Genomic DNA, 21721 nt, shown 5'->3' on the forward strand with positions numbered 1-21721 from the left:
TTCAGGACTGATTTCTTGTTAAATATAAGTCTTTATGGTGCTGTAGTTATTTTTTTTCCAGAAATAAGACAGCTGAGGTTGTAGATATTTTGTATATAATGCCCAGAAAATGGGATCTTGTTTTATCTGTGGTTCAGTGCTTACACATAACATGCCTATACTTTAGAGAGTTGTTGAAAGTCAGAATGTATTTTAAATGAGTTTGTGTGTCAGTGCCAGTAATGCTTCCCTGTTCTTTGATTCTGATGTTTTGTCTCTGGAAGATAGACAAAAACTTAGGAAGTTAAGAGGGACTACGTTTAACTATAGATCTTCAATATTGTGGAAACTAGATAAATTACACGCTGTTTAAGATGGTCATGTAATCCAGTAATAGAAGTGACAAGTGTTTTCTTAATTTATGCTACTGTAAGCAATGTGATCAGCCTGCTTTAACAACAAAACCTCCACAACCAGGTATGAACTAAAAAGTTAAACAAAGGGGAGTGCAGCAAGGGTCATCAAATTCTTAAATGTTCTTAATAGTGTAGGCTAGCCTTGCTCATGACAGCCTAACCAAGCACTAGGAATTCCATGGTATAGGACAAACTTTCATCCCTAAGAAAATGTCCTCAGGCTTAGGTGCTTTTTCAGTATTTTCAAGAGCAGCCTTCTTCATTTATGAAAACTGACACACAGGTTACCCAGCTGATGTCCCTGCAGCATCTGCTTGTACATTATGTATAGAAGTTCTAGTCAGTGTGGCAGCTTTTATTGCATACGTTTATGTCGTCAGGCTCAGTGAACAAAAATGAGAATGGCATAACATAAAGACAATTTCACTTTCTTTAGAAGCTAAAAAAGGCATGCTGTTTGCATGGAAACTGTAGTGCAACATTTTAAATTCTAATTATTAAAGCATTCTATTAAAAGAGAAAAACTAATGAACTACAGTACTAAATCTAAATGTTTACTCCATTTAGTATGTAATTTCTTCTCTGTATTGTACTTCTGTCGTGCAACTCTTAAAATGATTTCCCCTGTACATCACAGATGTATTGCACTATGTAGTCTATTTCACCACAAGTCTCAAAATAATGGGTCTTTTATCAGTGGTTCTGAAGTTGACTAGCAGTCTTTCACATAGGTCTACCAGTAGGTGATCATAGTACTACAATTTTATGGTAGGTTTTTAAATAATATACTTCACACTAATCCAATAGTGCAGAATTAGAGAAAACTAAAATCTAAAAGCACCTCATGTATACTATTCTAGCACCAGTTCCAACAAGACATTTAAGCTAGTTGAAGACTAAATTTGAGGTCGGAGAGAAATTGAGGGATAAGTATGCACTCACTTGCACTAGCATTGTCACTTTTTGTATGAAAATCAAGTTGTCTTGGATATTGTTACAACAGCAGAGACACAGAAGCAAACAGAAATGAATGAATGCCCACTTACAACACAAATACAAACATCCTACTTTGTTCACAAAAGGCCACAATACTGTCACAGCTTGAGTGACTGGGGAAAGGAAACACAGGAGAACAGTAACTGGTAGTCACAGTTTGTACCACACATCTGCCATGTTTGTCTCACTGGGGTATTTCATGGCCCACAGCTTTCATTTCGTCATGTTAAGAAGGTTGTTTGTTAAAAATGTACTATGCAGAGTACACTTAGAGGCAGTCCAGTTGGCCTTAGAGCTTACAGATGTAGTATGGACTTTCAGGGTTCACTGTTGACTGGAGTTAGTCTCAGGCTAACTGTCTGAAAGACTGATCCCAATTAGTGTTGCACTAAAATGGTAATTGCTTCCTCTGTTCTCTGTGATAATACTAGACTGGACATTAGGAAGAATTTTTGCACAGAGAAGGCAGTCAGGTATTGGGTGGGGCTGCCCAGGGAAGTGGAGGAGTGCCCATCCCTGGAGGTATTTAAGAGCCATGTGGACGTGGAATGAAGGGAAGTGGTTTGGTGGTGGGACTCGGTAGGTTAGGCTGGTGGTTGGAGTTGATGGTCTCAAAGGTCTCGTCCAACCCAAATGATCCTGTGATTTTAAGTTTAATGAGGCGGCCATTTCTGAAAAGATAGTAAGTTGTTTAATTTTTGTCTTGACATTACAGTCACTTTTTGTTGGTGCATTTTTATAATAAACCATTAAGGTTTTCTTAGCCTGGGGAAAGTATTTGTGAAAGGAATTAACACAGGGAATCAAGATACATAAATACTTTATAAGTCACTGAAAACTGTAGCTCATAGATATTGCTAAATGATATTTAGAATATAAGAGGGCATTAGAGAACATACGACAACTAGTTCTTCATGTAGTATCATAAATTACTATTGACTAATTTGAGCAGTTACTGGATAAAAGATTTTTGAGACTTTTGAGGTTACTGATTTCAGATAATTCGCACTTTTCCTATGAGACCAATCTGAAACAGTATTGCACCTAAACATGAGAATGTTGTCAAAGTATTACATAAATTACTGTATTGTACAAACTACTGTTTCTACAAACTACCGTAGAAAACAGTAGTTTAAGACTTCATAGACCTTTTCAGATAGGCATTGTCTGAACACCTCCTTGATCTCACTCTTACAGCTGTGGAGGGAAGCTTTGCAGGGAAACTACCTTCCAGCATACTACCTGCTTCACTTGGGAATGTGCTTTATGAACTAAGCTGTAATAATGTTTATCAGGCTAGCTGGGCATCTGACTATTGACACTTACTTTCCTTCTAACGCTTAATACATAAAATTACTTACCAAGAATCGCCCTGTTCATGGTCTCATCAGCTAATGAAACATGAGTCCAAACCAGAAAGCTGAGTATAAGATCATAGGAATAATAAGAAACCAGTCAAGAACTGATGAAACAAACTAGACTGAAAATGAACTCTGAGATCTGTAATTAGTTCCAGAAAATCTTGGAGCGTAAGTAGCTTGGAGCTTCCCATGAACAGCGAGTCTGAAAGGGACCTCTCCAGCTGGCCTGCTCCAACATTATTCTAAGCTGGAGGTCACTTTTCCACTTATCATAGGTGCATGGTAACTTGTTCACGCAATATAAACTTCCTCAAAACAGAAGGATTTTGTTTGCATAGTAGTCCCTGACTGGAAAGGTTGTGTGTATACAGCTTGGATTTAACAAAAACAGAAACACCACGTGAATCAGGAAAATGTGTGTTTCCACCCACTGTGGGCCCCAGCTGTGTGCACTCTGCTGTTCAAGCTGTCCTGCCTCAAACCTTGTTAATTGAGTTTGGTTTTGATTAAGGACATTCATAGTTTGGTCACGCTTTTTATCCAGGGGACAAAAGATGAAACTTTGGTGTAGACACCTGGAGAATCTTTCACTCCACAGCCATAGCCCCAGGAGGTCACACCATACACGACCCAGCTTTCCCCTGGGCGTTCACACATCAGCGGTCCCCCGCTGTCTCCTTGACAGCTGTCGACACGTTTCTGTTCCTGGACGTTTCCAGCACAGAGCATTCTTCCTGTGAATCTCCTTTTATAACGCTCTTCACATACCCTCTTGGGAAGTAAGGGGATGGCAGCTTGTTGTAATGTTCTTGAATAAGCCCTTCCTGAAAAGAGGACTCAAGTTACTGTCTCAGTATGATGCTTTGTCTCAGAAACATAAATAGCATTGGATCCAATTTATGCTGTCAATCCTTTTCACTGTTTCGGCATTAAGTGTACTGAAAATAATAATAAGTATTGAAAAAAAAATTGTGCGTTACATACAAGATTTAAATAATAGAAAGACACTTTTTTTAAAAAAAAGCTCAGAGTTTAAGATGTAGCTTTACACCTCATGTAAATCTCACTGGCTTCTGCCAAGGTTTGAATTTATTGTGTAATAAACACACTTTTTGTGACTTTTAGAATATATGCTGTAAAACTTCAATGGGGCATTTATTTATTTATTTATTTATTTATTTCTCTCTAGCTTGCACCTTTTTTTCCATTGGAAACATGGGAAACTAAAGCTAGTGGAAAGTTGTTTGTTTTTTTTTTCCTAAAGTAAAATCCTACTGGTTGTGACTTAAGTATGACTCACATAGTGAGATGAAATTTCAGCTGAAGCACTGCAATTATGTAATTTCTTACCATAATTAGAGGCAATTACTGCAGCGGCTAATGTTTTCTTAAATAGATGCCCTAACTAAACAATACTGCAGAACTTTCAGTGAATTGTGTAAAACGCTAAGTAATGAATTAAAAATGGTTCTTAGAAAAGAAAAACAAAAAAGGAAAGAAAAAAAAAACAGACCTACAAGTTTATCTCCTTGTAGTACACTGACCTAGACAGCTGTCCATACAGTTTGACGCATAGAAAGAGGAAGAACTGATACTTGGCCTTGCCTCTGCCAGTTCAAGTGAATCAGTGGAACAAAGCAGCAAGTGTGGTTGCTCTCTTGCACTGTATTCAACCTCACAAAAACATGACAGTGAAGTGTGTTTATTAACTTGTAAAATATTTTAGGGAGAAAGACCCTTGAAGAATAATAGTCCTGTATTGACCTAAAAAATGACTAGCTAGTTTATTCCAGAAACCTGGATTGCAGGTTGTATTGAGGCTCTCAAGATTTGGCAAGATCTTTTCTCATATAAATCCAGCTGCTGATTAAAAATGTCACTGGTAACAAGAGAGGCTAAAAATGTTACTTGAAATTCTACTATGTGTTTATTTTCTATCCATGCCTCCATCAAAGCAGAGTAATTTAGATAGCCTTTCTCAAGTATCTCTTGTACTCACCTAAAAACCCTAAATATATTAGAGCTGCTAGTTACGTTTGGGGAAGGGGGAGGTGATATGCTGTTATTCAGGGTGTGCCAGGCAGCAAATAAGCCTTTCCTTCATGCTTGTTGATCTTAATGAGGCCATTATACCAACTGGTTTGTATGACATGGTTAATCACCACTTCTCAAGCACAAACTAAATTCACTAAACAAAGCGTTGTCCTTCCTGTTTCAGGACCAGGAGAGAAAATATTTCTGTATATAAAAAGAGTAAAATTGTTACTTTTTAGCATTTCCTCACTTCAAGTATTCAATTTCCTTTTTTTCAGTAAGCAGCCTCAGGTAGCGAGATCAGAGGGTGGAAATCATTAAAACACTTTTACCTGTGTCACCCCATCCTGTGATGTAACAGCTAGGAGCAGTTTTCTGTGGTCTCTCTCTCCATAAGGGCAGGCAGGCAGGTAAGACATGGGTACTGAATCTGGCACACTGTTCCTCCGGGCCCTGTAGCCTCACCAGTGCAATGTCATAGTCGCTGCTGTCAGGCCTGTACTCTTTATGTATCACAATCTGTTGGACTCCGATTTCTTCCTCGTACTCTTCTGGTACCAGCGTATGATAATCTCCCACTCGCACGGCGTAGTTCCGAGTGTTATTGCCATACCTGAGATTGAGATTAAAGCAAACAGGGCTCGCTCATGCAAAGTCAGATTTGATCAGTGTCTTTGTTCCTCGCATATAGCAATACCAACACTGTTGTTTTTTTTTACAAGCAATACTGTTAAGTATTTCTTACTATACTATATTACTTGAAGTTCAAGTGTCTCCTAAAGAGTACCTTCTAACTTTTCCTGGCATTCCGGATTAGCTGATGTTCCTTTCTGTATGTTTACATACGCGCGATTTCTTACAGCCATTCGCTTTGACTGGCACTTAACTTCAAAGGTGCAACCAAATTGTGTGTTATAAATGTATTTAGTAAGGGTAACACAAACTGCCAGTGATTCTAACAAAAAGTTGAGTACTTAACATCATTGTAATGCCCTAAATAATTACTGAAATTAAAACAGTATTCAAGCTAGCTTTGTAGGTTGGCTGTGAAAAATCTTGAGGAAGGAAAATGCTCTTTTAATTCTACAGACAGATAACCTGATAAAAACATCTTTGGTTAACTAAAGGTATATTAAGGAAAATGAAGTCTATGTGAATTATGAACACCTATTCTCAAAGTGACAGAAAGCCTTTAAGTCAGATTTGTTATCATGACCCCAATCTATTCAGCATTTAAGACTAAATGGTAAATACTTTAAGAGGTGATTACTGTGGCTGAAATAACATTTTTTTATGCATGCCTTTGGAGATTTTGAATTACAGGGCACACAGCTCTTCTCAGGAAAATGCAAACAAAGGAGTAGTGTTGAGTGTACTTATTTATTTTAAAATCTGGCAAAAGCTTGGATTCTGACTCCAGCTCCTTGAAATTTCTAGAAGTATTTTTTTGTAAGCTTCTTTAACCAAAATCAAACAAAAAACACTTGAATGTATCTCACTCTCGTGCATTAGATCTCACTTTCTCATTTCTAGATTAGTCTGTCTCTTGTTTTTTTTGGTTGGTTGGTTATTTTTTCATTTTAAAAGCTCACTAAGACCTCAGTTAGTTCTTTTCCTGATAGAATATATGGTACAATTCCATGGGAGTAGAATTAGCACCCAATACATTGTTTTTACTTTTGTTTGCTCTTAAGGATTTTTTTCAGAGTAATAAAGATTGATAGTCTTAACTAGTTTCTGGAGTCATATGTATGGTCATATTTGTCCATCTGAAGTATGACGTCAGTGAAATCCTAAATTCTGCATCCTTACAGATAATCTGTCAAAATCCTTGCCATCTGCCACCTGCCAGGAATTTCTGCTCTGAAACTGGTGAATCCCCTCTTGGGCCCCTGTTACCACATCTATTACACCAGAAAAGGCTAATCACATTGTACTTTGCTGAGACAGTATGCTCTTCTCAGTCTACCCTTATAGTATCATTACTCTGAGCTATTATGTGGGAGCCAGGAAAAGTATAATCTGGCACTGGATTGAAAACACTTTTTTTTTTTTTTTATAGCAGTGCTGTGATCTATTCTGTAACCTTGGGTGAGTTTCGTCATGTTCTCTTTTCCTTTTACCAACTAAGTGGCTTTCCTTTATAAAGGAGAAAGCTGTGCATTTTCATTAAGTTAAAATATTATGTAGTATAGGCATTACTTCACACAGCTTTTTTTCTAGTGTTATTTCTGTGAAAGTGGATTTTTTGTAACTTGTGTGTCTTTACAGTAAAATGTCTTGGATATTGCTGTGTCAGTTTGTACTGAATAGGTTCTCTATATTTGCTCATTGTTACTTCTGGAAATTTTGAGAAACTATTATTCAAAGTTTAATTTAACATGTTTACATATGGATACACTTGAAAAGCAAGTTTTCCTGGCCCATGAGAAATACTTTTCAGTAATGCTTTAGCATTCCAAGTTAGAGACTTTCATATAGAAAAGTAAAAATTAGGGGGGAAATATTATTTCTCTAGTTATGCTTTGGACTCTGTATTGGTTGCTTTGGCCATCTTTTTGTCATGGCAGTACCCGTAACGTGCTCACTTCTTTGACCGAAGACATATCACTATGATATACATGTACAAGGCAGTTTGAATACACTGTGAAAACTGAACTGACAGACACCAGTAGTTTGTTTTCTTGTGTAAGCTGATGAATGCATTGGTCCTCTGTGAAACTTGGGTAGCAAGGGAATAAAGCACTCACCTGCGGAACTGGCAGCACAGCTCTGTGCCCCCCTCCAAAGTGGATGAGGGCAGTGTGAGACAGGAAGCTGAATGCTCAGGGTGCACAGTGTGTTGGGGAGCAAGCTCTCTGGGCTGATTACCAGGGCTTTAAACTAGGTTTGACAGGGGAAGGGAGGGGAGCTAAAAGTGACAGAGAAGGGCTGGGGGAAGTTGTCACTGCTGTCACTGTTGAAGATAGTAGGGAAAAACCTCTGAGTTGTCCCATAGGATCATCCGAGGGCTCCTCAGAGAAAGTAATGATCCTGGTACCCCGTCCGGAATCTTCTTGCATCCCTCCAGAGGTAACTGTGCCTGCTGCTTCCCTAATGTGCCTGTATACCAATGTGCGGAGCATGGGAAATAAACAGGATGAGCTCGAGATCTGTGTTCGGTCGCAGGGCCACAATCTCGTTGCAATCACAGAAATGTGGGACAGCTTACATGACTGGAACACTGTCATGGAGGGCATCTTCCCTATGAGGAAAGGCTGAAAGACCTGGCTCTGCTCAGCCTGGAGAAGAGAAGACTGAGAGGGGATCTCCTCAATGTGTATAAATACCTGAGGTGTGGGAGACAGGGGAATTTGGCCAACCTCTTTTCAGTGGCTTGCGAGGACAGGACAAGAGGTAATGGCCACAAGATAGAGCACAGGAAGTTCCGCACCACCATGCGAAAGAACTTCTTCACGGTGAGGGTGACGGAGCACTGGAAAAGGCTGCCCAGGGAGGTTGTGGAGTCTCCTTCTCTGGAGATATTCAAGGCCTGTCTGGATGCCTACCTGGGCAGCCTGCTGTTAGGAACCTGCGTTGGCAGGGGGGTTGGACCCGATGATCTCTGGAGGTCCCTTCCAACCCTTACGATTCTGTGATTAAGCAGTCTTCTTTCACTGTTACGAAATCTATTTGCAGAATGGAAGTGATGAACAGCATCTAAGTGTGTAATAGCACTGGGGTGGATTATGCAGTCGACTGAGTGTCACCCCTTGCACAGGGTGAGATTACAAAGACCCTCAGCTGGTGCGTTAGCCGACTTTGTAGGATCTATTTCCCTAGAGTAAATTACAAAAAGGAAGCTGGCACAGAAATACTTCCCTTACTGTTGCAGTAAAATGGCTTTGTATTATTTTCCCTTGAAATATTCGAACTTAAATGTAAAACTCCCAGTTAGTATAGGAGGTGGAAGAGTTATGGGTTTGTTATTGACATCTCCTTCAGTTATATTTTTCCACTAAAATTTCATAACTGTGTGATGACATTCCATTTAAGCATCTAAATGATAGAACTAAACCCAATAAAATAAGTAAAATTATGGGTTTCTTTGCCAATTAACAGTACTAAATGGTTTGATAATATTTGCTAGTCATTGTTTATAACAATGTTAGTTGCCATTAAAAGCTATTGTAAGTAAGACTCTGTACCCCAGAATGAGCTGCTAGATACTATCTTTGAATACTTGAAAGTAATATTTTACTGTTTTTTGGTACACATCTGAGTGTTACTATATTAGAATACAAATGTACCAGGTCATTAGCATTGAATATATTTTGCCTGACATAATCTGCCAAAAACATTTCCAAAAGGTCACTGAAAATGCTGTCGTATAATTTATAGATACACTTCTGGCTCTGTGCAGCAGATCACATGTAAGTGCTATTCTAAAAATGACATGGTCATTCTAATTTCTTTTTTTATTTCATGCCTCATATTTCTAATTATCCAAAGTTAGTATTTTTTCATGTATAGGTCTGAAAATTCCCTGTAGCTGTCAGAACCAGTCAGGACAAATCTTGCTAATCAGATGGGTGGGTTATAAAAGGAAAAATAGCTTCAAACAGCCTTCTATCTCAATTGTATATATGAAATCACAGAAACTAGTAATGCTACTTTACTGCTGGCAAACAATTTCTACCATCATGCAAAAAAAAAAAAAAATTAAGTATTTAATTTTTTATCTATAATACAGTCTAGGTCACTTTTGTTGTTTAAGCAGTACTCCAATTTCCAGGATACAGGAAATGGTATACTAGACTGTCTCTTGTCTGTCTGTGGCAAATATGTGAAGATGGCATTTGATCTATAGTTAGTACTTAAAAACCTATCCTAGCCCTGAAGAGAATCACTCTGAGAGCAAGGAAGTTCTGTCCTGTCTGTCCAGTGCCAGCTCAGAACCAAAGGGGTCTTCTCTCTTTTACACTAAACAGTAGTGCATCCATCATCTGCCAGAGCTGCATGCTTAGATTTAAGGTTGTGCTATTTTAAATGAAACATCTGGAGTAAAACAATTTGTAAGCATGTAATGAACAGTTCTAAGAGAGCCTGCTACAGACCCTTGAGTAGCTGAATGAACAGCCACTCATCTTCCCCTTATGTTGGTGTTCAGGAAAGGATCCAAAATGAGCATGCTTTTGGCAGCACATCCTTAGGACTTGGAGCCCCAGTGAAATAAGCAAGCCGTAGCAAAGAGCAGGTAATGTGTTCTCTGGGGAGTGGGGAACTGCAAGGACACAGTTCCAGGCACCGCAGTAACTAGTATCATCAAATGTGTAAAAGCATTCTAATAAAGAGGACAGCTGGGTAGCTAAGACCTTGATTTGTACACAGAAACAGTAACTGCCTTCCTGTGACCTTCCTTTCTTGCCTGTGCTTGAAGGTAAAACAACAGAAAGGACTGGTGTGTTTTCAAGCGTCTAATCAAAGGCTTTCTCAAGAGTTTAAGGTGCATCCTTAGTAATCACTATAGAGATGATGAATGGGAATATGAAGCCATTTTATATGAATTTTGATGACAGCAGCTGAAGTGCTTTCATAGGTCCACAGAAACAACTGGAATACCAGTGGAAGTCAGCAGTAATTTTATTGATTTTGACCATATCAACTTGAAATATTACTAAGAAAAATCTTTCATGATTTTCATGAACCATAAGAACAAAAAGAAGTACATCTGGCACTAAGCAAAGGTAATGATTCCTATTCACTTGAGTAAAAATATGCCTGACTCTTCTTTTTTACTTACTAGTGTACAAAAGGAAAGGCTCAAAAGTCCAAAGGTGCAGCCCACTCAGGCCAATTTTGGCAAATTTCCTCAGAACTGCAATGCAGTTCTTCTACACTTTTATTCCAGTCTGTACTGCAATCTTCTGTAGGAGTTCCGGTGAAATAATTGCTGTTGAAAGCTTAAAATATTACACCAACTTCCTTACTTTGCAAGTTGGTGTTTTTTTTACTACAGTAACTTCATGGCAATGAATTTCTGATGTCAAAAATACTGAAAAGTTCATATAATAAAAACCTAATATGAGAATCGTTAGTAACAAAACGTTTCTGCAAAAATGTGAAAAGACATTTAGAAAAGCTAGATAATAGTTTGATATTGAGAACTGCAGAAAAAGTTGGACCAAGTAGACCAGATGTGATTTATAACAGAGTGTAAGTTGCAGTCTACGTGGAAAGAAGCTGAATTGGGCATAGTTTGCTAGATACAAGTATCGGAAAATGTCCTAGCATAGCATCTTAGGCAACTATTTCTTTGTTTGATGAAGTTCTATTAAAGGAGATACAATCTTTATTTAGATAGCTGCAAAAGACAAAATTTTGTTTGTGCTGTGAAATAACAGAGTAAGGCAGTTGCTCCAGTCTATTTGTGAAGAATGAGCAGAACTTGTTCAGTCTCACTAGAGTCCAGTTTACAGATCTACTTTCCTATTAGACTCTGCAAAATACGTAATAATGCTATACCTTACAAAGAGTTTTGGGGGACAAGTACAGCTAGTCACTATAAGAACATCAAGCATTTACAAAACAAACAAACAAAAACTGTTCCTGTGTTTGATGTTTGCTCAGTTGTCTTTGCTATAAGCTAAAAGACATAAGCTGCAGTTTTGTTGAAATAGAAAGATCTGTTAAAATATCAGAAGTTTTGCCTATGCTTTTGCATGGAAATGCTGAAGTTTTGAATATAAATCTCTTGGATACACCTGGAATATTTCAATGAATTGTTTTATTGTTTGTTTTTATCTGGGGGCAAAGGATGCCAGTTGTTTTTTTGTGTTGTTTTTTTTTTTTTAAATCAAAGTTGAACTCTTTTGAACAGTTTTCAATAGGCTTGAACCAGAACGTTTTTGCCTACACCCAGAAATGTGATGTAGTTTGAAAATGCACTACATTGTTAAAGGGAGACAGACCTACCTTTTAAAGCAGTGTGCAGCAGTGAGGACCCAGCAGCTGCTGATGAGAGTAGCACCACACAAGAGTCTTCCATCACCATGAGAAGATTTCAGTCGGAGGGCAACCTGCCATGGCCAGCCACCCCTGCAGAGAGCACAGACATTGCTTTCAGGGTACAAAAACGGAAAGGTAAGGTAGCTCGTCAGTTACCTTGACTGCAAATCCCATGTAAGCTTCTTTGACTGACAGAACTTACAAATCATGGTACGTATCGAGTAGCAGTTGAGAATACCTCTATATTCCTGCAGCATCCACAATTCCATTTAACAATGGTTGGGATTTGTTAATGGATTGTTTGGACACCCAGCACTCTGAGCACTTCCTCCCACTGCGAATAATTTTAATTTTCCCTTCTCAGATTGCATTCGTTATACCAGAAATAAATTCTATGGGTTCCTTGCCCAATACCATCCAAGTCAACAAACCAGAAAATTCCTGTCAACTGGTGAAGGAAAAGAAGGGAAATTCTTGAAAAATGTATCCCAGACTGCTTTCCTGTCTGAGTTGCTATCTGCCTTGTTGATCCTGAGCTGTTTAAAAAAGGAAGCTTACAGATCAAGAGGTCTAAAGCAACGGTATAAACACAAGTAATAGGTTAACACCTTGGTTCAGCCTGCAATCTGCTGTTCTGGGTAGTAGATTTGTGATGCATTATTGCAGGCCTATCAAGACAGGATGGATTGATTTTTGCCAGTTTAATAGATTAGCAAAATACACAGTCTGAGAGGAAGAAAGAGGGAAAGGGATACTTCTGTAAGCAACAGCAACATCAGGAAAAAGCAACAGGTATTTTCTGACTACTGTCAATTTGAATAGGTATGCAGGAGTACAGGAGCTGCCCAAGATCATCTAGACCAGCATGCTGCATTTTGTGGAGGAAAATCAGGCAGTGAATCGTACCTTCTTTCGGTATAGGTAGTATTTATAGCCTTGTACCATATTCATAGCTCTCTTAGTATAGCTCACATCCTGGTATCAAGATATCCTCTGAAAATAAGTGAAATTACTATTTTGAAAATAAGAAATTTAACCCAATCCAGTAGCTAAACAGCCATAAGTATTTACAGATTTTCAACTAATACTCCAAGATTTTACTAATGAATATTTTTTAATTTCCCACCAAATTTGCTGAGTGTATTTCTGCTTCTCATGACAAACAAAAAAAACCCTACAGTAAAAGCATAAATTATGCAAACAGCATATGGCAAATAGATGTCTTAGAAGCTTTATATTGAAAATGATGTTTCTTTACCAAATATTTACCGTAAAGAATTTTTCCCACCAATTATTCGCTTTTGTCGGCGGTGTAGTAATCTCAATCCACAAACAGAAGCAAGAGAATCTAAACCAGAAACAGAGATGGAGACAGTGTTAAACTTTAAAAAGCATCTATTTTGCAATGAGAGTTAACTAAAAAACGCTACGTGTGTTTCATGACAGTTTTTATAAACCAAATTTTGCTCTGGGAATACACACTGAATTCTCTCAGACTCAAAAATTCTTTTTAGCTATTATTTTAACTGTGATCAAAGAGCAATTTACACAGTAGTGCTCTGCTTCTCAAGTGTACATCTGGACTTACTCCTAGGACTTTCTATGGGCTTCTTTCTTTATTATCCTCATGAAAGTGTAAGCGGAACTTGATGTACCAAATGGGTCTCAATCCTCAGCTGAAGATATGCTATACCTTGAAAAGCTGTGAGGAGCTGTCTAGGCTTTTGCATTTTCATTTCCCTTGTACATTTTAATAAACATGGTTGCAGCAAATTATGGCAGACAAATGCCTTGTCTGATTGGAATAGTCTTAATGATTCCATTGCAGTGCTGCCACTGCAGTAAAATTACTGAAGTAATTTTACAGCAGTAAAATTAAACGGTGAAGGCAGACAATTTCCTTACAATTGTGTTTCTAGAAATTCTTATATATAAGTATTTCCTCTATAAGGTTGAATTGCTTACTTCCATCTCTTCCTATCCCAACAGATCCCCATCCAGTTCCCCATCCAAAGTTGTTTATCACTCAAAAAGGGACTTCACCTTTATTGCTGTTCCCAGGGGTCTTCTTGCCTGGGTGGTCACAGATGACCCCCGCATCCTCGCTGTGACGGCAGTTGTGTGTTCCAATGTCCTGCTTAATGCAGTCCACCAAGGATCTCTCGTTTCCAGTACATTTCACGTTATCTACATGGATCGGGCCCTTGCCCTCCCCAAAATATGCCATTGTCCTTGCTCTAGCTGGACCTCTGGAAACAGAACATATATATGTGTGTGTATATATATATGTATATATATATTACTTAAAATATTTTGAGGCATTGTTCTACACAAATGAAATAGAGTATCAGTAGTGAAATGAAGATACCAAGGTTTTATTCCAAGTCATGTCACTGATTTACTAGATGACAATTTCTCTTACTGCCTCTGTTACTCTGGTAAGTAGGAAAAATAATAGTAGTATTAATAATAATAACAAAATTGCTGCACTTCATTATTGTTTTAAAAGTGCTTTTATGTCTCTAGTTAAAAGGTACTATGCCAAGTATTTTACATTGGAATGGCATTACAAATATCTACAATAAAGCAAAATATATGAAAGCTGATTTTTCATAATTCCTTTAATCCTTATATAAAAATCAGCATCTGTGAATGCTAAAAATATATTTTTAATGGCTTGGTTACCTGAGAAAGACGGACTAGTTAACTAAGATAGTATATTTGAAGTGTAGTAGGAGCCACGATTTACAGATCTATTAGTTGTTAATAGTTATTAACATATTTTGTTATCGTGAGTACAAATCACATCATTTTTAAAGTGCACTTCCATCGTTAAATTCTAAAACTGCAATGTAATTGGATAAAGGCAGTGAAATGTAACTATTGCAATACTTATGTTAAAAAAAAAAAAAGTTAGCGATGACTGTAGTCATCTGGGTTTACATGGCAAGGTTTTGGTAGCAGGGTGCCATAGGGGTGGTTTCTGTGAGAAGGATCTAGAAGCTGCCCCATGTTTGGGAAGGGCCCCATTGTTTTCCAGAGCTGAGCCAATAAGTGATGTTGTTTTGCGCCTCTGTGAGAGCATATTTAAGACAGGGAAAAAAATGCTGCACCACACAGCAGGTGGGAGAGTGAGAGGAGTGAGAAACAGCCTTGCAGGTGCCAAGGTCAGTGTAGAAGGAGGGGGAGAGGTGCTCCAGGCGTTGGAGCAGAAGTCCCCTGCGGCCTGTGGTGAGGCCCATGGTGAAGCAGGATGTCCCCCTGCAGCCCATGGAGTACCACGGTGGAGCAGGGTTCCACGCTGCAGCCCGTGGAGGAGACCACGGTGGAGCAGGTGGCCCTGCACCAACGGAGGCTGCTGCCTGTGGAAGACCCCTGCTGGAGCAGATTCCGGGCCGGACCTGTAGCCCATGGAGAGGAGCCCACGCAGGAGCAGGTGACCTGGCAGGAGCTGCTGCCCGTGGGGGACCCAGGTTGGAGCAGTTTCCTCCTGAGGGATGGACCCCGTGGTACGGACCCATATCTGGAGCAGTTCTGGAAGAGCTGCTGCCTGTGGGAAGCCCACGCCGGATCAGTTCGTCAAGGACTGCATCCCGTGGGTGGGACCCCGCAGCACAGGGGACGAGAGTGACTGAGAAGGAGCAGCAGAGAAGAAGTGCTGTAGACTGACCATAACCCCCATTCCCCCGTTCCCCTGCACCGCTCAGGGGGTGGAGGTGGAAGAGGGTGGATGGGGGGGGAAGGTGCTTTTGGTTTCTTTCCTTTGTTTCTCACTTCTCTAGCTTGTTAGTAATAAGCAATAAATCTTACTATCTCCCTATGCAGAGTCTGTTTTGCCCGTTACAATAATTACTGCATGATCTTCTCGTCCTTATCTCAACCTTTGAGCCCTTTTCATCATATTTTCTCCCCATTCCTCTTTAAGGAGGGAGAGTGAGAGCGGCTGTGCTGGAGCTCAGCTGCCCACTCGAGCAGAACCACGACAATGACAAAAAAAAAAGACCAAAAAAAATGTTAGTATGGTTTGAGGCCATACAAAGCAAGTAAGGGTTGTCCAACAACTAAGTGTTGAGTCAGTGGGAGCAGTAACATAAAAAGGGATAAATCTATTTACCAGACAAACATTGCTTTTCCTTGACCATATAAGTAAGTCAGATTTGTGGCACATTTCTGCAAAACTATTTGTCTCATTAACGCTGGATTTCTGCTAGATAAAACTGAAAGAATATAGCCCTTAATTGTCCATATTGATATAATTTAATTCATAACATAGAATATATTGTAAATCAAACATGGAAGCAATACATAGAAACTTCCTCCGTTTTTCAAACTTTCACATAGAAAGCCTTGCCTATGTGGATTTCATTACCATGTATTGAAGGGGACAGGATTTCTAAGTAGCAAATGTTATTTAGAATTCACAAATTGTAAAAAGCCAGGAAAGTGAAGCATGATGCTTATCTCTCAGAGATAATACTACAAGGTCAACTGTCCTTAGGCATTTTTAATTTCCATGGCCACCATGTATTTACCAGATAATCCAAAGCCTTAACTGACTTTGGAACCAGTATAGGACAATCTTTGTCTAATGAGTTTAGGATGATATAGTTTGTCAGTCACAAGCAACGTGTCTCTTACTGCTCCAAATATCTTCTCTTGTGAATAATACTTTGATTATAGAGAACTATGTCCAACTCCCTGATGCTGAAGGGCAGCTGAACCATGTATGGTTTTACAAAATACTGGGACAGCACAGGCTCTCCTGGCAAAGTCTTAACCTGGTTTAGGTATCTCTGTGTCAGAATACAGAGTTTCTGCATCAGGGCATTGCTCTAAAGTTGCTCCTTTGTTGTGAGTCACCACGGTAGATTTAGCCTTTCCCAGAGAAGTAGATAATTGCCTGTACAGACTTTGCAGGTGCTGCCTTCACTGGCTAACCAGGCAAACCTCAAAGAATACTGACATGTATGAGGTTGCATATGTAAATATTATAGGTGAAAGACACAGAGAGGAGGAAATTTAGCATATGTGGATAGCAGTCATGCGTTGCCATGAATTCAGTCATGGACTTGTACTGCATAGACTGTTGATACCTTTATATGATAGCTATCTGTCTCTTACTGTGCCTCAGTAATCTATCAGTTTGCTGGTAATTGCTGAGAAGTAATGTCCGTACCCATCCAACGAAAAACAAACGAACAAAGCTGCTTAAGAACATCTACCAGGAAACAAATGTAAAAATCATGCCCAGGGAGGTGGTGGAGTCACCATCCCTGGAAGTCTTCAAAAGACGTTTAGATGTAGAGCTTAGGGATATAGTTTAGTGGGGACTGTTAGTGTTAGGTTAGAGGTTGGACTCGATGATCTTGAGGTCTCTTCCAACCTAGAAATTCTGTGATTCTGTGATCATGGCGTCCTAAAGCAAGGAGTACAGATTAGTAGAGTAAATTATTTCATAAAATTGGGAAGGATTTAAGTGTAAAAGCGTTAAAAGTCCTGTGTTTTTTACATGCTGGAACATGATCTTACAAGTGTTTTTAGACCACCCTTATTGAAGGTGTGTGTGTCATGTAATTGCTGCTTGCCAAGACAGCTGTCTATGCAGGAATGACCATCGGAGAAATAACCTTGCTTGCTTGGATCTGTCCCTGGAGAGAAGGTCTTATCCTACAGCTTTTCTCAGACACAAGACCATAGACAATAACATGCTGAGCTCTTCCAAAGTGGTATTACCATTATTAATAATGCTGCTAATGAGGAAATCTAGTTGATTAATACAGAGGAGCAATTAGCCTAGAAGACTTCTATTTCTGTATTAGATCATTTTTGGAGCACCAATGGCAGGATATTTGTTTATTTGGGGGGTTGCACAAGTGTGTGTTCTTATAACCTTATCCTAAATGAAAGGAATACAATTTTATTGAATTCTATTTTTTTGTTACCAAAAAAAAGGAGATTCTAAAACTCTATTTTGCTCTTCGCTCATTCTATCAAAATACTATTTGTATGCTAAACACAATCACATTGTAGATAGTACTTGAGAAAAGGTGCATGTTCTCTTAGTGTTTATCCTGCTAAAAAATATACTTTGACTAGTTTGCTATTATTTTTATGTTTTCATGACTTCTTAGCCAATTAGTAAGGCTCTTTTCTTTTTTTTTTGTGTGTTTTCCTAACGTTAATCCCAAATTTGACAAACCAGCTTAATGAGGCATCTTTAAAACTGGTATTGTTTTGAATGTAGGGATTTTGCCAACTCAAGGATTCTCTTGTTTCAGCCTCAGAAATGAACTCTAATAAATAGCTGAGAATTTTTCAAAGCAGGATTTCATTAAATAAATGTACAGATGACCACTGACATTATGAAAAATATATGCAGGAAAAATTCAGTCTATGTTCTCAATCTTTACCCTTTGTTTACACAGTTCTTCCTTTTTAAGGCAGTCATTTCTCCCATTTGTAATAATAAATATGTAATTTTTTTCAAAGGAATGTAATGCAAGGCCAAGTAGAAAGATTCCTCAGCAGGAAAGACTTGGGAACTAAACATAGCATTGTAAAGGGAGTTAAATGATAACGTTTAGTTCTGTGATCAGTGCATTCAGGTGCATGAATGCAGTAGCTCCAGTCTTGCTTTGGAACAGCCAAGTCACCACTAAATATAATTTAAACTTCAACAAAAAGATCTGTGCATGAGCTCCTAGGCCCGGAAGCAATTCCAGCTCATCATTGTACTTAACAGCACAGTCAGGTTTGTGGAATGCGACTGTCTAGACACAGGGTTGCCACGATCCAGTATTTCCGACAAGCTCTCCCAGTTTCTGGAACCTAGTTTTAGATTTCTAAAATTTGTTTATCCTTAGCCCTTCAGGAATCATGTATCTTGTTGTATCCTATAATCTTAAATCCCTGTTCTCACATGACAGAAATTGAGAATCCATCCAACTGCCTACCTCTGCAAAAACTTAAAGCAGAAGGTGGGGATAAGTGATTGAGTTTGGTCATCTGTGAGAGAAACATAAAAGGCTAGAGAGGCCTGAGGATGGAGCAGACCAAAGAGATGATTCACTCAGAGATAATGCAAGTTAAGTTTTGTTGTTTTGAAGATATAATCTACTACTACTTATAGTATAAATGTTTTTCTAAAAGAATACCAAACATACCACTTTTAAAATGTATATGTTATGTGATGAGACATAAATCTGTGATACTGAGTTGCACAAACTTTCTTAGATACAGCGATTATGCCAAACACATAAATTTTAGAAGACATATATTATGCAACAGACGTAATTTGGTGATATTTGTTTGCATAAACTTAACATTGTTAGATATGGCAAACAGATAACTTGAGAAACAGCTTAACAAGTTTTCTTACTTGTACCCAAGCTGTCGACAGACTACAGCTGCATCCTTATCAGACCATCCATCATCACAAATTGTGCCCCACAAACCATTGATAAAAATCTCTACACGTCCTTCCTTCTTATTCTCACCATCCATCAGCCTGATGGGAGGACCTGGGAATAAATTACAGCTGTCAACCCACAACAACAGAAGCAAGAACTAGTACTTTAAGTAATTACATTCAGCATACAGGGTCAACTGATCTTTATGCTCAGCAAGCCTAATGTTAGCTGATAAAATAGTCACGTATTTTTCCCTAGCTGACAAAAGGAAGGAGTTTGTACAAAGTGTAAGGCATTATGAAATACTACTGTACTCCCTGTGCTTTGAACTTCGTAGTGCATAGGGTATAGGGCACTTGACCACAGTGGGCACAGAACAATTTTCCCTTTAATGGCAAAGACACCTGAAGTGTTTTTGTTGTGGTAGCCATCCATGGGACACCTCCTTGCAAAAACATTGTGGATAAATTTAACAATACCTTAGTTCATAAATCCATTCTCAGACCAGTTGCTACCACTTGTCTTACCACAATCTCAGCGAAAAAGTACAGCATTGTGCTGAAATTCAGTTATTACTTATTATACATGCTGTTCTGTAGCGTATTTTGTATGATAGCATAATGATCTACTGTGTGTTATTAACAAAGTGTGATTATTTTTCTAGCATTTTAAATTGCTTATTCAGATATGTTCATAATACAAAATCTCACTCATGGATTAGTCAGACTTGATTAATCATGATTTGTTCAGTGCTCAGCCTATAGTTAAATTTTGAATCATTAAGTGAAGTACATATTTGATTCTTACTTACATTAAGACTCCTTTATAGTAGGCAAGTAGCCTTAAAACAGTTATGAATTCCTTTGAGGTCTCTTTATACTGTTTAAGTGAGAATCACATTGTGAATCTTCTACTATGCCATCTTTATTGTCTGATTAGTATTCCTTATTTTGAATAATTGGTAAGGTTGTCCTTCATCCTTCTAATCTATTCCAAATCTCTTCTAACACTGTAAGGATGAGAAATTAATTAATTTTGCTCTTAAATAAAAGCCTATTTTGAGATACGTGCATTTGAAATTTAATTCAGATTAATTTAGGGCATGAATTACCTTAATCTGGTGCAGAGCTGGTTTAATCTGGTTTAATTCACTGATTAAATTAGGGGAAAAAAGAAGTCTTTTTGCTTCAAATGTAATTTAAAGCATATTTTTCTCATTGGAGTTTATAGTGCCTGCACAGTTACAATTGTTTGCTTCATCAACTTTCTGTTTAGTTACATTGTCAGGATCTTATATACTAAACAAATGTTGTGGGTTTTATGGTATATTGTATTTTTAGTGTCCCTTAATGTCTGCATTTCCTCAAGTTATATCATCTACTCATATTTTTCCACTGAATTCATTCTTAAAGGGAGAAAAAATGCTTTTTTCATGTGCTGGAAAGTAAAGAGCAACAATAAAGTCTTTGTCCCCTGCCCAGTCAGGAAGCCTTTAGGAAATGTTAGACACACCATATTCATTTTGTTGTTGAAATGATGTGTTGCACTGGAAGAGTATGATTTAGGTATACATTATGGTACCCAGCTAGAGGCATGGGATATTCACAATATCTGTTTTATTGTTAACTCATCAGCCTATGTTTTAGCATGTATTTATTTATGAGCACAAAATTAATATGACTTTCTGGTAATGGGGATGTGAGAATGTTACCATATGGATGCATTTAACTGAACCGGACCTCCTTCAGCTAAGATCACACTTTATAGGAACTTGAGCAAAGCAGCACAGATGGTTTGCATCTGTAAAGGCAGCAGTGATGATGTGGATTCTTGTTATTTTTGTTCTGAGAAGATTCTTTCTACCAAATATGATTCAACATCATCTATACATAATGGAACTGTACTGCAAAATAAAACATCCATTGGATTCTTAAAAGGCTGTAAAGAAAAAAAAAGTAGAAAGAGGGAGAGACTAGAAAAGTGCATGTGGAAGTGCAGATTGTGCACTTCCACATCTTTTTATTGCGCATATCTGATATCCATAATTCTTGTTTGATTTACATCTGTAAGGATGTAATGCTTCTCACCCTTTCTTCCTGCTCCCTCTGAATTTGCCTTCTTTCTCTGTAGCTCTTTTTCAGACTGTCTGTATGTAAGGCCATAGGAGGATATACTATTAATTTATATTCTTCAATGTACAATTTCCTCTCCAACTTTTGATAATATGAGGCAGTTCCTTAGAACTTGGAGAGTGCTGAGTGCAATGCAGAGTATCACTGGGAAGGGCTGAACAGGTCTAAAATCCAATGAAGATAAAGATTTAGAGAATCTAAACAGGACCACTGGAATCTGACTTTGCTACTTTACAAATTCATGCTGATCTCTCTCTACTGTTTCCTTATGATCTTCAGGAAAAAAGTGAGCTTTTCCCTTTCCTCATCTTAAATCGAGTACTTCTGCCAAACATTAAGATTTTGGGGACCCTTTTAAATACACTGTGCTTTGCTTGGGTCTGTACCCACAGCATTACTCCCATTGC

General features: G+C 38.3%; 1 protein-coding gene across 4 annotated transcripts in view; it reads right to left on the reverse strand.

Moving 5' to 3' along the window:
- Positions 1-729: 729 nt before the first annotated feature.
- PRSS12 (serine protease 12) overlaps positions 730-21721 on the reverse strand; it is a 39202-nt gene continuing 18210 nt past the window's right edge. For 2 of the 4 annotated variants that reach the window (XM_068682145.1, XM_068682146.1), the window contains exons 8-13: positions 19152-19293; positions 13817-14022; positions 13043-13121; positions 11741-11863; positions 5119-5399; positions 730-3576 (exon numbers count right to left, since the gene is read on the reverse strand). In XM_068682145.1, coding sequence (XP_068538246.1) covers positions 3269-3576; positions 5119-5399; positions 11741-11863; positions 13043-13121; positions 13817-14022; positions 19152-19293 — 1139 coding nt within the window. In that variant the 3' untranslated portion in view covers positions 730-3268. Of the gene's footprint in view, positions 3691-5118; positions 5400-11740; positions 11864-13042; positions 13122-13816; positions 14023-19151; positions 19294-21721 lie in introns of all 4 variants that reach the window. The other 2 variants (XR_011096585.1, XM_068682147.1) reach the window with 2 other exon arrangements.

This window comes from Anas acuta, chromosome 4, assembly GCF_963932015.1.
Source record: "Anas acuta chromosome 4, bAnaAcu1.1, whole genome shotgun sequence".
In the NCBI taxonomy this organism is placed as follows: domain Eukaryota; kingdom Metazoa; phylum Chordata; class Aves; order Anseriformes; family Anatidae; genus Anas; species Anas acuta.